Genomic DNA, 15,752 nt, shown 5'->3' with positions numbered 1-15,752 from the left:
AGGGGTCCTGGATAGGAGAGGGTGCAGGCTGGGCTGAGGGGGGACCCTACCCCCCCGTGCCTCTAGTCTATAATAAGGTGTAATATGCTAAGCAGACCAGACTTCCAGATGACCCTCCAGGGCTGTGAGGGCCAAGCCCCTTACACGAATGCTGTACATCAGGCCTCTAGTTCGGAAAATAAGGCCAGAGTGCGAGCTGTTAGAAGACGCGGGCTTCATGAGAAGCAGCCGAAGTGGAACCTCTTTCCAGGACATGAGCTACTCCGTAGGCAATTTGAGTGAAGTTCTGACTTGGACAGCAGGAAAGGCACTGTGTACAATGTTGCTCTTGCCGAGGTTATAGTACCCAACAGCCGAAATGCAGGCTAAGGGGCTTATGTTCTGGCAGAGAGAATGGAAGTGGCCTACAGTCACACAGCAGGAAGATAAACTCTCCACAGCCTGAGGATGGAATCAGACGAGAAAGGAGTTCCGCTTTGGTCGGAAACGGGTCACTTTAACCTAGGACTGAAATGGCTGTAACAGCCAGGGACGGTCTGAACTGTGATGGGCTTCTCTAAAGGGGGGAGGGGAGCCTGTGCAACAGTATCTTGTACTCAGACGGACATTAAGTCTGAGATGAACTGCTACACAGTAAATAATTCCAGATTATTTTTTAAATGTTTCATGCTTTAAAAACCCCTTTTCTCACCCGATTATGCCTTTGAGCCATACTACAGAATTGTCAAGGCCTGTTTTCTGTTTTTCTTCTTGACTGGAGTTTTGTTGTTGTTTTAAAATACATTTTTATTGATTTCAGAGACCAAGGGAGAGGTAGAGATAGAAATATCAATGATCGGCTGCCTCCTGCATGCCCCCCACTGGGGATCAAGCCCGCAACACAGGCATGTGCCCTTGACCAGAATTGAACCCGGGACCCTTTAGTCCACAGGCTGATACTCTATCCACTGAGCCAAACCGGCCAAGGCACTGACTGGAGTTTTGAGTCCTTGTGTTTTACAGTCAATCAGGTGGAGCAAAATTAGTCATATTGTAGTGTTCCACAGATCTTTCTATCCCTGTGTAAGTTTCCCTAAACAGAAATTTATAAGAGATCTCAATATATAACTAAGCAAAAGCACTAATCAAGATGGGGAAAATAAGATGTACATTTAAGTTACACGAAGAAGTCCATTATACAGTTAAGTACACCAAGGAATAATCAGACTACACAACACTCACAGGGCAAAGACAAAAGGAGGCTGTGCACTCCTGTTATTTGCATTTCCCCTGAGGTCAGGTAGCAGTCCAGGCCCAGAGGGCCCCGAAGACTGAACGTGCCAAGGCTAACTCACATTCCAAAAGCTCTCATGCAGAAAGGCGCTCCACTTCATAAAACCCACTCGACAGGTAACCTAGCCATTCATGTTCAGGCGTGTGAAACTGGGATGACACACAGGGCACGTTTCTTATTTTTTATTTCAACATTTAAAATATTCACAGATGTAGTATATTCATTGGCATCTCCATGGAAGATGTACCAAACAAAGCATACAGGTATTCCACAGTTACAGAAGTACATGTGTGTGACTATGTAAAGATTTTACTCCTAGAATTTATCTGGAAAACCACCACTAAAAAACAAAGAAAAACACACACAAAAAAAAACTTTTGAGTGTTTCACTGGATTTCCATAAAAAGTGAAAGACTATCAAGAGAAATACCTAAATATTAGCCAGCACTTTTGTACTATTTCAGACTTTCATATACTCTTTCAACATACCCATGTCATCAGGAACACTTAATTCTCAATTATTTGTCTTTTCCCCTCAATAGCCAAGGCCAAGATGTATGTATTTATTTTCATAATCTTTTTTCCAAAAATATTACGCAGAATAGGTTGATCATCACTGGATCTTGACTAGCTAATGAGGTAGGAACAGTCTTCAAAAGAAGTTCTTAAGCATTTATGAAGCAAAACAAAAGAGAATAATCAAATTATATGCAGTTTTTCTTTTTTAGTGGTTGTTCTTTAATAAAATGCCAAGAGCATTGGAAACTGGTCACATGCTACTTGTATGTAAAAGACAGAGAGTAAAAGCCCATGAGAAAGCCCTCTGCTGAGCACATGCCAGGGCCGGTGGTGGTTAAGTCCATGTTGGCATCACACGGCAAGAAACGGCTGCCCCAAATGCCACGCTTTCCTTCTGAGTGATCTTACCAAAAAGAAAGTTTAAACAGAAACAAAAGTACCCTTTCTTTCAGTAGGAGTTAATTTGGCTCTTATTTTAATCCAGCTCTCATCCTTCCCTACACACACACCCAAAAAAAAGATTAATAATTTCTACATAGTGCATATCCAGTAGCATTATTTAAATGAATTTAGCAGTCGCCTTACCAAATTCTGCCAGAAAAGCACTCCTTATATGAAGGTTTAACATCGTACACTAAACAGCTGGAAAATGCCTGGGTAAAAACACATCTCTCTATTAGCAGGTTGTTTCAAAATGCACACACTCCTTAAATTCCTGTAAACCTAGGAAAGTCAACAATTATCCCCTCTCCATCTACACCAAAATCAAAGTTCTGTGTTCTAACTACCCTTTCTGTATATATAAGGAATATTTTTCAAATCTACCCAATCAAGTTAAAAGGACATGTTTCCAAAACGGGGGAAAATTATCAATCAAGTATGCATTGTCTAAAAGACATTATCTGAACACTTTGGTGCCTATTATTTGATGAAGGCTAAAATACTAGAGAGTTTCTTTATTTCCCCAATTACATACTGATCAGGGTTACTGCTAAAAACACTAAAAAAAAAAATCTAAAAATGTAAAAAAATACTTAGAATAGCTGCCAGATAAATTGATAACTGTATGTGGTTTGGAAGATGGTTTTGAAATCAAGTCCTTGACAATTCTATAAAATGTTCTAGACATAGTTAGCAATCGAACTTGGTATGACAGTGCAACTCTGATATGGCAATAACCAATTACTATTTTACTTTAGCTATCAAAAATAATTTGTCAACAAGCATTTTTTACATCTTTAAACCTTTCTTTTGACTATTCTATCTAGAATCGTGTCCTATCTACATGATCAAAATATCATTAGTTTGCAGAGAATTCTCCCGCCGTCACGGCCTTCTTTAACTTCGGTTACAGCTCCCTTACCTCCTTTTCCTAAGGCACACCAGGCCCTGCTCATTGCTGCCACGGCCCCGAAACCTGTATCTCAATCCATGTCTCTGTCATCGGTTCAGTGAAATCCTATAGAGCACCTGCTAGGTTAACTAAAAGAACAAAGCCTATTTCTGAACAAAGGCCAAAAACCACGAGTCTATGCTCTTTCCCTAAAAACCAACCACGCTGCCTCCCCTAACAATAAAGCTCACGATATCCCTGGCTGCATATACTCCATATTCAATGTTTCAAAATAAAATGTTAGGCCAGTAAACTTTCACAACTTTTATTAAATCCTAGTCTAATTTAACAATATCTGATTCTATAGACATCATCCTACGGTGAACATGTTTAATAAGAGAAAGCAAATCAGACATCTAAGTCATTATTTTCTGCAGACTAAGCAATAAGATAACTACTACACAGAACACTACAGGTCATGACATACACTTACTTGCTCAGAATTTTCACACAAGCCATATTGTTTATCGAACTATGTCTCCTAATATTTAATACAGTAGAATTAGTGATTGTAGTTCTCATATAATATTTTAGTTACAAGTACCTTATTGAGATAACTAACATTTAGACAGTTTCACTGACTTTCCAGATTAGCAGAATATATTCAAGAAAAAGCAAAAAGTGAAATGAACACTGAACATGACAAGTTATAGAAGGAAAATGAAGTAAAGATAAAAAGGGAAGTGAAGTATCAGTGGGGTTGAAAATCAGTCTAGACATTTGTTTAGAAGAATCAACTATGGATTTCACAGATCAAGTTTATAAATTCAATACAATATAAATCCTTTTGAATGTAAAAGCCGCATTGAAATTAAAAGGTCTATAAACTGTTAACTTTTGGCCTTAAATAGTACCAATTCTTCTGATCAAAGAAGGCCACAACAGTTAAGATTGTATTACTTGATTTTATTTTACCCTACGTGGTGGGCACAAAGCAACCCCCTTAATAAAGTTGACAATTAGCTTCACTCAGAACATTTTTAATAATGCACATTAAAAAAAAAAGTATTCTTACAAATTGTTCTGCAATCCAAATATACAATAGCCTGGAAAACAACATTTAAAAAACAAAGCCAATGTAAAAAGACAGGTTAAAACAACTAGGACAGTACAGGTTTATATGGCTCAGATTTTACAGTTTTCTCACTGCATCGTCAATGTCAGAAATCTGTTCCTTCAGCTGGCTCCATTGCTCAGGGTTTAAGGAAATACCTAAAACAAAGTTTTAAAAATCAAAAGTTGAAAATGTATTTAAGCTTTCCTGAGGGTTTTTAAACTTCCAAATAAAATACTGTTTCATCAAAATTGCCATTTTTGAATGGCACAATGATATAATATTGACAAGATATCTTCTTAACTATAAATTCATCATGATTGCCCGGGATGATCGATGTTATATCTAGTTTTACTTCCCACACTGCATCTGCAAGACACATACTAAACTCAGCGAGAACAAACAATGACTTGAAGCTTAGCTCACAAATGCTTGCAAACGAGCAATTCCAATGGCCAGGTCCAGGTTTGGTGTGTGATACCCATTCATTTCTACATTCCGTTGGCTCCAACATTTGCTCCCAATTCCCACAGGAGCTCAGGTGAATGACTTGTACGGAGTTCTCCCGGAAGCCTTCATTTCACTTTGGGAAATCCCTGGGATGTAACTTCTTGGAAGGTACAGGCGAGAGACTGGATTCAAATCCCAGCCTCACTGTCACTAACTACATGACTTCAAAACAATTACAAGTACCTCTGAGCCTAAGTTTTTTTGGCTGATTTGAATTATAAGCTTGGCATATCATTGGGCATCATAAACAAAGCATAATTTAAAATGTTAAAATTTAAAATGTTAGCTAATGACATGTCTGTCCTATTTAAAGTATGAGCAGGAAGAACTTTGTCCTTTAAACTTCCAATACTCTAATACCTGACCCACACAAATGGAGAAATAAACTAGAATTGAAGAACTGATGATTTCTCAGGAAACTGCTGGGAGGCCATAAACGGAGAGGAAGGAGAACGTATTGGGACAACACCTAGGAAGGACTTTCCAGCTCATCTTACTGGTCAGTAATCGCTGCAGGAAGAAAGAACTCTGGCCTTGGCCACAATGGAACAGCTGGACTGCCCAATCCCAAAGTGGGCTAAACAAGGGAATGAAACCATAGACATTAAGTTTACTAAACCTAAAAACTACAGGAAGGAAACAAGTCAGACCTTACAAGATGACAGACATGCAGGCACAAGAAAACAGAGGCATTTTTTCATTAGCTTGGCACACAAATGTTCTCTAGCTACTTGGTGAATTAATACACATGCTGCGCCTGGCTGGTGTGGCTCAGTGGTAGAGCACCAGCCCATGCACCGAAGGGAGGGCTCATGCGGTGGGCAATGAATCAACGTGCCTCTCTCACATCAATGTCTCTCTACCCCTCTCCACTCTCTAAAGATCAATGGGAAAAGTAACTCGAGTGAGGATAACTAACTAAAGTATGCTTCTATGATGCTGGATGAAGCACAAAAGGAAGACAAAAACCCACTTAGAAGACACCACCCTAAGAATACCCAAAAGGAAACACTGTGAACCAGGATTTCCATTCATTTTACAGCTTCCCAGCCAGGGCCTACTCTACTTCAGAATTAATGTAAAAATAATTTTTAAGTTATATTCAAGTACATTAGCAGCCTTACAATTCCCGCACAATCTAACTTCTTTCTCCCCTCAAGTTATCTGCACAATTTCCTCTACTTTGAAAATGATTCCCTCTCCCATACAATTAGCATCACTAGCTCTTCCTTTATCTAAAGTGTCAAATGACACTTCCTTAGGAGATTCCCAGAGCACTTCTCCTCTCATAATAATCTGCCCTTTTACTTCTCAGCCCTTATCATTTTAATTATATGTATGTTTATCTGCATAATTTTTTTAATATATATTTTTTATTTATTTCAGAGAGGAAGGGAGAGGGAGAGAGACAGAAACATCAATGATGAAAGAGAATCATTGATTGGCTGCCTCCTGCAGACCCCCAATTGAGGATCGAGCCTACAACCCAGGCACATGCCCTGACCGGGAATCAAACAGAGACCTCCTGGTTCACAGGTCAACGCTCAACCACTGAGCTATGCTGGCTGGGCTCTGCCATAATTTTATCCTCATTAAAGTTAAGCGTTGCCCTGGCAGGGTAGCTCGGTTGGAGTATCATCCCATACATCAAAAAAAAAAAAAAAGATTGCAGGTTCGATCCCTGGTCTGGGTATGTTCAGGAAGCAACCGAACATCGATGTCTTTCCTTCCTTCCTCCCTCCCTCTCTCTAGAATTCACAGAAACATATCCTCAGGTGAGGATTAAAAAATAAGAAGTATCATTACCAAAAAGACTACAGAAGATAGTGAACCAACCAAATGAGGATCTTCCTAGTGCACTGACAACATTATTTCATTTCAAACTAGGTCACTTAATTTTTAATTTAGTTCCAATATTAGGACCAAATTCAGGAAATCAAATCTCACCTTTTCTTCCTGGTTTCATTTCACCTTCTTGATCCATCCAATATTCTCTAATATCAATTAGGACTTTTCCTTTAAAGTCCCGTACGCTGACGTACCTCATTTTCCCAATCTGCAAAAGAAACAGAACATAAAAAGTATTTATTTATAAGTCCATATTTATATTCACAACTTACTGCATACTCACTACTCTTTTAATCACAAAAATAACTACTACTATCAATATCAAAACTACAACCCAAAGGAAATGTCACTATTAAAAAAAAATCTTTGTAAATGATGGAACTAAACAAGCACAACTCACATTTCTAATCATTTTACATTAAAAGAATCATTAGCAAAATAGTGCAACCGCTATGGAAAACAGTATGGAGGTTCCTCAAAAAATAGAACATATGACCCAGCAGCCCCACCTCTGGATATGTACCCACAAGAAATAAAAGCAGGATCCTGAAGAGGTATTATTTGTACACCCATATTCATAGCAACATTACTTACACTAACGTTTGGGATAGGGCAACCCAATGTCCATCTTCTGATAAATGAATAGACAAAATGTGATATATACAAGCAATGGAATATTATTCAGCTTTAAAAGAAAGAAATACATTCACATGCTGCACCATGGATGAGCCTGAGGCCATTATGGTAAGTGAAATAACAAGTAACCAAAAGATATAGATTGTATGATTCCACTTATAAGATGCCTAGAACAGTCAGATTCCTCTCTGAAATCAATAAAAATATGTATGTATTTTTAAGTGTAAGTATCTTAGGCGGCTATGGCACTGAACTAAACATTTTCATTTTGGTTTTACAATAAGCCTAAGAGCTTGTTGAATAGATACAATTAGATCTACTGAAAATCTACTAAAATAATTTTGATTATTAGATAAGTCAAATAAAAGTTCAATGTGGGCTTGAGCAAGTGGAAGAAACTTTAGGTGATAGGATTTGACCTTGAAAAGTGATCAGCCACTAAATAAGTAAAAAGGAGAAAAAGGTGACAAAGACATAGAAGGGAGAAAGTAGAAAGATACAATACTGATTTTCAAGGGCAGGCTGACCACACTGACCTATACTGCAGAGGACTTGAAAACACTGGAAGAAAATTCTGAAGCCTGTATAGGTTCTTAGAGCAAGGACAAAAAAAAAAAAACCATCAGAAAAATACTACTACTACTGCTTGTCTTCTGCAAGACTCATCTTCCTAAGATATCAGAAACCTGCAAAGAATTTAAACTCTCACTAGAAAAAGTAAACGTATTTTAAAAGAGACAAGCAATGATCACAAGTAACTGAAGAGGTAGAAAACTGTTGCTGATTTGCATTTAGCCAGTGACAGCATTCCTGAGGCGGTGAAGTGTGGAAAAGTGGAGATGCTGCCAGCTGACCTCCTGAAAGGCACCTGGAACAAGTGCTGAAAGGGCTCCTTTAAGGCTGGCGGGGGGGATGAGAGGGGTGTCGATACATTAAGGAAGTATTTGTTTATAGACTAACCAGTACCTTAGCCATGTACTGTACATGAGAAAGGCTAAAGCCCTAACCGGTTTGGCTCAGTGGATAGAGCGTCGGCCTGCGGACTCCAGGGTCCCAGGTTCGATTCCGGTCAAGGGCATGTACCTTGGTTGCGGGCACATCCCCAGTAGGGGGTGTGCAGGAAGCAGCTGATCGATGTTTCTAACTCTCTATCCCTCTCCCCTCCTCTCTGTAAAAAAATCAATAAAATATATTTAAAAATGCTAAAACAGGGACTCATTTGTGGTCTGGAACAAATTAATTCAATTTACATTCTTTCTAATGAGAAAAAATGATTTGGCTTTCGAACAAATTTGGACTCGAACAGCCTTCTGAAACAAGTTAAGTTAGAGAACCAAGGTTCCACTGTACTTTCTAATGTGCAGTTCTCAATCTCTTCTTTTGGATTTCTATAGCTTTTAAATTCACATTGTTTTAAATATACAGCAAAACTACAGACTTCTAGGTGTTAGCAATAATCTAGCATTTGAGGTATTGCTCCCAGGCATGCTGTCAATTTTGGCTCAAATTAAACTCGTTAAAAATTTTTTTTCAGCATCTTATAAATTACTTTCATTTCTACTAACATGTTCTTGTATTTCAATGAATATCCTTAGTCAAGAGCACGCTAATGTACATAAAGATTGTGCCTTATTTGATTAAGGCGCTCTGATCATTCTTCAGGTCCAGCCAGAGAAGAAGTCCTCTGGACCCAAGAACCAGCCTTACCTGGAACATGTTGTCATCCCTGCTGCTGCTGCTCTGTTTAGAAGACGACAGGGCTCTTGAAGTCTCACCAGTCTTTTGCTTCTTTACAGGCTTTTCTGAAGCAACTTGCTTTTTCCTCTTTAACTTGAAAGAAAAATATGAATATGGTTAAAATCTGCACACTTAATAAAACACTTCTCAGATTTATGGACACAAAAAGGGGGGGGGTGGTATGTACAAGTTCAGTGACCAACAGGAACCTCACAGGACGATCTGACCATAGACCCTACTTGGGCAGGTCAATGCCTGTACCTTTTAGTACAAGATGCATCTTTGCATTAAGCCCTGTCTACTGTTTCTGAGCACCTGGGTGCACACACCTTTGAAAGGCCTAGTTTTCAGACGCCTGGGAGCTTCAGCACCCGCAGGAGAACACGGTCTTGCTAACTGCCCTGTAAGCCAATCCCAGCCTCGCCTTCCATGTAATCTTGTTTCCTTCGTAATTCCAAATGTACAAGTGCAAAAGTGTCCTTCTCCAGAGCATTAGGTCTTGCTTCCCAACAATGTCATCAGTTTGGCTTAATTAACTCTTATAAAAATTCACTACAAGTTTAGACATTTCTTACATGGACAGGTTCAAGATTCCAATACTTTTTAATACTTAAAGGATCAAAAGTCTGCATTTACTCATTAAATAAAAAATATAAACATAGCCAAGATCCACCTGACAATGAAACTTTAAAACTAACCTAACACTGGTATATAGTAGTATTTGCAAACAGTTCTGAGGCACCCCAAAAATACTTTAGGCATTAGAGTGGTATTAAGCAGAAAAATTTATTTTGTAGATCAGAATCCCACATAAGGTTTCTTTGGGAGGAACAGCAAAAAAAGATGAGGGGCCTAATATTTTTGAATAAACTTTTGGGAACCACAAGTCTACTAAAGCTATAAAGGGGACATACTAACTAGGAAGAATACAACCAACTTATTCCATTTCTAGGATATGATTATCTATTTATGCTCTGTCTATTCCAAGAGACACTTACACTGGCTTAGGGAATCTGAGTAGACAAAACGAAGAAATCTATTTTGTACTGCGCACAAGTCAACTCTAAAACGTCATCACACAAAAAAAAAAACACAGCTAAAGATAGACAGCAATGTATTAGACTAGCATTCAGAAGCAAAACAATGTTTTAAAAGCAGCATCATTGCAAAAGCTTTTTATATAATCTGTCTCAAAATGAGCTAACAGCCCATGAAAACCAGTAGAGTTCCCAACCCAAACAGTAGAGGGCACTCATGTTCCTTAGTGGAAAGCCTAAGCTAATATGGGGTGGGCAAAAGTAGGCTTACAGTTGTAATAATGAATAATGCAACTAACAAATAATAGCGCGATAAACTGTTTCATGCATTCACAACTGGAAACCTACTTTTGTCCACCCGTGTATATTAATTTACTAATTTAGATGAAGCTAGACATAACATAATGTACACAAACAAAAAGAAATGGATGTATTTAACATGTCCTTAGGATTAATAGTACTATTTGGGACAATCAGCAAAAATTAACTCTGCTCAAGAAGCAAAAGCAGCCCTGACCAGTTTGGCTCAGTGGATGGAGTGTTGGCCTGCAGACCCAGGTTCGGTTCCGGTCAAGGGCATGTACGTTGGTTGCGGGCACAAACCCAGTGGGTTGTGTGCAGGAGGCAGCTGATCGATGTTTCTAACTCTCTCTCTCCCTTCCTCTCTGTAAAAAAATCAATAAAATATTTTTAAAAAAAATAAAATAAAAAAGCAAAAGCAATTATTCTTTACATCAGGGTCTGTATAGCTAGTCCCTGTGGACTGGTACATGCCTGACACACAACAGCTCAATAAAAATACGTTGAATCAACGTATTCAAATGCTCTGCTGGTGTAATAGAGAGATTCCCTACAACAGTACATATATTCTCTGAAGCCTGTTTCACTCTTCCAGATGATATCATGTTCTGTATTTCCCTATGAAGATCCATCTCCCCCAAACGCCCCCTTAAGCTCTCTTAACTGACACTGCCACCAGGCTCGGAGACCCCACTGCGAGAGCTTCTAGGAGACAGAGGACAGTGCGTGGAAGGCAGACCCGATGAAGTGTGAGGTGCTCAGCGAAGGAGAATAGTGCACCACGCACAGTGCAGCGGCCATCTGATGCGGAAAAAGCCTCCTCTGCCTCAACAGGCAATTTCACGTCAGCTATGCTGGGGGCTAAAAGGAGGGAACTAGAGTAAATAGCAGTCTAACTTAAAATGCACCAAGCCTACACTTTAAGTAATACTTGTGGCTGGATAAACACCAATGACTGAGACAGTGGTCAAAATTGACATATGCATTCAAGGAGTACAGATAATTTGGATCAATTACCTCATACAATAGCTACAGATTAAGCCCATCTCTAAATAATGGCAAACAGTGACTTTGGCCTAATTCTAATGCTGTTTCTCTAGGGCAGCGGTTGTCAAACCTGTTGGTTGCGAACAATGAAAATACATCCTGCATATCAAATATTTACATTACAATTCATAACAGTAGCAAAATTAGTTATGAAGTAGCCACAAAAATAATTTGATGGTTGGGGGTCACCACAACATGAGGAACTGTATTAAAGGGCCGCGGCGTTAGGAAGGTTGAGAACCGCTGCTCTAGGGTCTATGGCAGTGGTCTGCAGGTGTAGGGCTCCTCACAGAAGTCAGTCTGAGGCTGCCTGGAGTCTGATTTAGGGGCGAGGGGTGGCATGGAGCAGCACTCTCAGCATCTGAGTGAAGATCCAGGCCACCCCACTTTCAGAAACACCCATCCTGTCTCTCACTGTAAGATTCCGACACACGGTGCTGTCCCTCGGAACTGGCTATGGCAACGCTGCGGAAGGAAGGACTACAGAAAGGACCTGGTGCAGTAAGTCACCTTTTTGTCAACTTCACTGTCAGAATCGCTGCCAGAAGAGCTTGAAGAAACAAGTTCCTTTGATTTAGGCATTCTGAAAGAAAAACGTATTATGTAAGTAATTTACAAATTGCTCTATTACATTCATTTTAACTCTCCCCCAACCAAAAATTTAAGAAGTTCCATGGTTCATGCTACCATTTTGTGGTACTGGAGTTTATACTGAGGGAATGCTACAAGTTATATTCTAACCTGTGCTCTTCCAAGCTGAAGATAACATGCAGAGTAAAGTGTCGTACACATCGCACACTCTTACACCCTTTCTCAGAGCCAATGTGCATTTTTATTCTTCATTTTAGCAGGGTTAGATGTATGAGTAGGGTCCATTGCAAGCAGCAGCTGACAGCCACCAGGGGAAGCCAGGGAGAGTAAGTCCTCTCAGTAAGGCTTTCCACTTCTCATTGTTGAGACCAAACATAAAATTATTCACCACAGGAAATAACCACAACATTCACACAACATGGGGAATACTTGCACTATACCAGTGGTTCTCAACCTTGGCTGCACATTAGAATCACCTGAGAATCTTTTCAAAATCCTGATTTCTGGGCCTCACCCTCTGGAAATTCTGTTTCTTTGTTATGAGGTGGGGCCACAACATCAATAACAAAAAAACAGACTTTCCGGGGGATGCGGCCCAGAAATCAGGATTTTAAAAAGATTCCCGGGTGATTCTAATGTGCAGCCAAGGTTGAAAACCACTGCACATACAGATGTTGATATACAATTAATTGCCATTATAATACTAGTAAAGGCCCAGTGCACAAAATTTGTGCACTCGGGGGGTAACTCAGGCCGGCCTGCACCCTCTAGTGGTCCAGGAGCCCTTGGGGGATGTCCCACTGCCATGGAGGCAGGAGAGGTTCCCACAAGCACCAAACGGCTGGTAAGCACCGCTTCTGGCTGCGCAGCACTCCCCCTGTGGGAGCACACTGACCACGAGGGGGCAGCTCCTGCATTGAGCGTCTGCCCCCTGGTGCTCACTGCATGTCATAGCAACCAGTCATTCTGGTTGTTGGGTCCTAATGGTCTCTTAGGCTTTTATATAGATTTTTCTTATTTTATACACGTTCTTAATTTTCTTTGGCTTTTTTACCATGCCATCAAATAACAAGGACTAATTCAGAGCTCACAAAGTTATACATAATTCACAATTCGTTACATTTTAACACTGATTTTTCTACTCTGGAATATACTAAAATTTGAAGACTCTGCTTTTGGCAGAGGCAAAACCTGTCCTCAAATTCCCACGGAGACCCTCGCTCCCCAGGTGCCTGAGCAGCAAGGCAGAGAGCCCTGCACATCTACATTTGCAGAGATTTGTTTAAAGCCTAGATCCCGAATTTCAAGGAATTCCAAGGCCCGCTGAACCTATTTTCAAGGCACTTATACTGGGGGTAAGAAGTTACCTTCAGCTCTCTCCGTCTCCCCCTCTCAAGAGCCTGAGCCAGAGTTTTCTACGCCCTAAAGGCCTCGTATGCACCACACACAGGCTTTCACGAGTTTAAAAACCAAAGGCTTCATTTCTTCCTTTAAAAAGTCAGAAATAACGTAGCACTCTAGAGGGAACTTGCATTGCAGTGGCCCTGACTGTGTCCACAACAGGAGGTCAAGGTAAAGGGCCCCATCCTGGACATGAAGTTCCAAAGGGGGGTGGGGGGGGGGGGGGAACAACCTGCACGACCACGTCTCGCCCGTTATTCCTGCTCCTGCTCCATGTCACAGCCCTATCTCCAAATCTACCCCGTTGTGTGTGCTAGCTGCTGATAATGCCAGGAAACATTTCAAAACTAAATTAAACAGCGCCCATGCTTCCCTCTGAAACGCCGCCATCTGCCTAAAGCAGCCTGGGGCCTAGGCCCGTTTCCAAGACACCCACTCTCCTTTTCACCGAGTGCGACCATTAACAGGACAAGGTAATGGCACCGAAGCCGGCCTCTCAGGACGGATGGAAATAGGTATTTATGTTCACCCCTGAAGCCTTTATTGTTCAAAAAAAAAAAAAAAGGCAGGCAGGCTCGTAGTTCAGGCAAATGATACCAACATCGCTAAACTACATACAAAACCAAACAAAAAACACGAAATCGCTGGCGTGGAGGACTGGGACGAGGCGGTCAACAGATCGGCCGGGACTACGGGCACAGGAGCGCGGTGCAGCCCGAGGGGGTCCTCCGGGGGCGCGGGGGCTGGGCCGGCCCGGGGGAGGGGGCGGGGGCCGGGGCTGCGGGGGAGGGGGCCAGGGATGCGGGGGAGGGGACTGGGTCGGACCCGGGGAGGGGACCGGGTCGGGCCGGCGGCGGCGGCGGCGTCGGGGGCGTGGGAGGCGGCGAGTGCGGCGGCGGCCGAGCGGGAAGGGGAGGGCCTTGCACCAGCGCCATTTTCTCCGCTCGGAGCGCTCGCCACCCCCGGCCGCAGCCGGCCGCCCTCGGCCCCCCACCCCGCCCTCCTCCGTCGGGGTCCGCGCGCCCCCGCCCTGGAGCGCCCCCACCCGGGAGGCAGGAGCGGGGGCGGGGGCCCGGGAGGCCTGGGGAGGAGCGGCCCCGCACGCGCCCCCGCCCCTGCCCGAGCCGCCGCCGCATTGTCCGGGGCGCCCGGCCCCCTGCCCGCGGCTCCGCGTGCCCGGCCGCGCCCCGAACCCCGGGCCGCCGCGCCCGTCCCTGGGCCGTTCCCGGGGGCAGCTCCCGGCGCCGAGGGGGCTGCGGCTCCCGGGCGCGGGGTCCTGGCGGAGGAGGGGTCGGGCCCCGGGGTGGGGGGGGTCCGTGGGGCCGAGGCGGGGAGGGGCGGGTCAGCAGCGCCGCCATTTCCCGCTCGGTCACCGCCGGGGAGAGCGGAGGCCGCAGGCGGCGCGGGGCCGGGGAGGGTGGGCGCGGGGCGCGGGGGGCCGGGGGCGCGGGTGGGGGCGGGCCGCGTACTCACGCTGCGCCGCTGCCGCCGACCTGCCCTGCTCGCTCGCTCCTCGCCACTGACAGGGAACCGGACGTGACGGAAGCCGAGGCCCTGGCCCCGCCCCCGGCACGTGACGGGGCGTGGCCTCTCCGGAGAAACCCGCACCCAGACCCTTTCCAGGGCCTTAAAGGGACCGCGAAACCACTGTGGTTCTCAACCTTGGCTGCACATTAGAACCACCTGGGAATCTTTTTCAAATCCTGATGTCTGGGTCTCGTCCTCCGGAAATTCTGTTTCTTTGTTGCTAATGTTGTGGCCCCACCTCATAACAAAGAAACAGAATTTCCGGAGGATGAGGCCCAGACATGAGGATTTTAAAAAGATTCCCAGGTGATTCTAATGTGCAGCCAAGGTTGAGAACCACTGTCCTAAAGAGACGAATGAAAAAAACCTGAAAGACCAGCCCCGAGGCGAGAGAGACCAGGTGGAGTGGGAAAAGGAGGCTGGAGTTCAGTGTGCCACGCGGAGAGGCGAGGAGGAGGAGGAGGAGGAGGAGGAGGAGGAGGAGGAGGAGGAGGAGGAGGAGTCAGTCCTGGAGGCATCGAGAAACAGCGGGGGAGGCATTGAAGCCAGAGGGGAAAGTGCCTTAAACCAAGTGCAGAGAGCTTGGACTTTATTCCAAGTGAAAAAGAAGGCAGTGAGCCCTGGCCGGTTTGGCTCAGTGGGTAGAGCGTCGGCCTGCAACCTGAAGGGTCCCAGGTTCGATTCCAGTCAAGGGCACGTGCCCGGGGTTGTGGGCTCCATCCCCAGCGTGGGGCGTGCAGGAGGCAGCTGACCCATGATTCTCGCCATTGATGTCTCTCTCGCGCGCCTTCTCCCTCCCTCTCTGAAATCAATAAGAATATACTGTTTAAAGAAGAAGAAGAATGAGTGTGGAAAGCTTCTGAGCAGTGAAATGTCTTC

At 43.6% G+C, this 15,752-nt stretch overlaps 1 protein-coding gene across 1 annotated transcript; it reads right to left on the bottom strand.

Annotated features, from left to right (window-relative positions):
• Positions 1 to 1,440: 1,440 nt before the first annotated feature.
• On the bottom strand, positions 1,441 to 14,911 carry SUB1 (SUB1 regulator of transcription). The gene is made up of 5 exons (XM_081089102.1): positions 14,820 to 14,911; positions 11,865 to 11,937; positions 8,941 to 9,063; positions 6,697 to 6,805; positions 1,441 to 4,397 (listed from the first exon to the last, which is right to left on the bottom strand). Exons 2-5 carry the CDS (start codon positions 11,934 to 11,936, stop codon positions 4,318 to 4,320), a joined length of 384 nt encoding a protein of 127 aa, XP_080945228.1. The 5' UTR covers position 11,937; positions 14,820 to 14,911; the 3' UTR covers positions 1,441 to 4,317.
• Positions 14,912 to 15,752: the final 841 nt, after the last annotated feature.

Source organism: Myotis nattereri (genome assembly GCF_964212035.1).
Source record: "Myotis nattereri genome assembly, chromosome: 4".
Lineage (NCBI taxonomy): Eukaryota > Metazoa > Chordata > Mammalia > Chiroptera > Vespertilionidae > Myotis > Myotis nattereri.
Note: the sequence above shows the minus strand (reverse complement) of the source record. Positions and strands in the feature narration are given on the sequence as shown.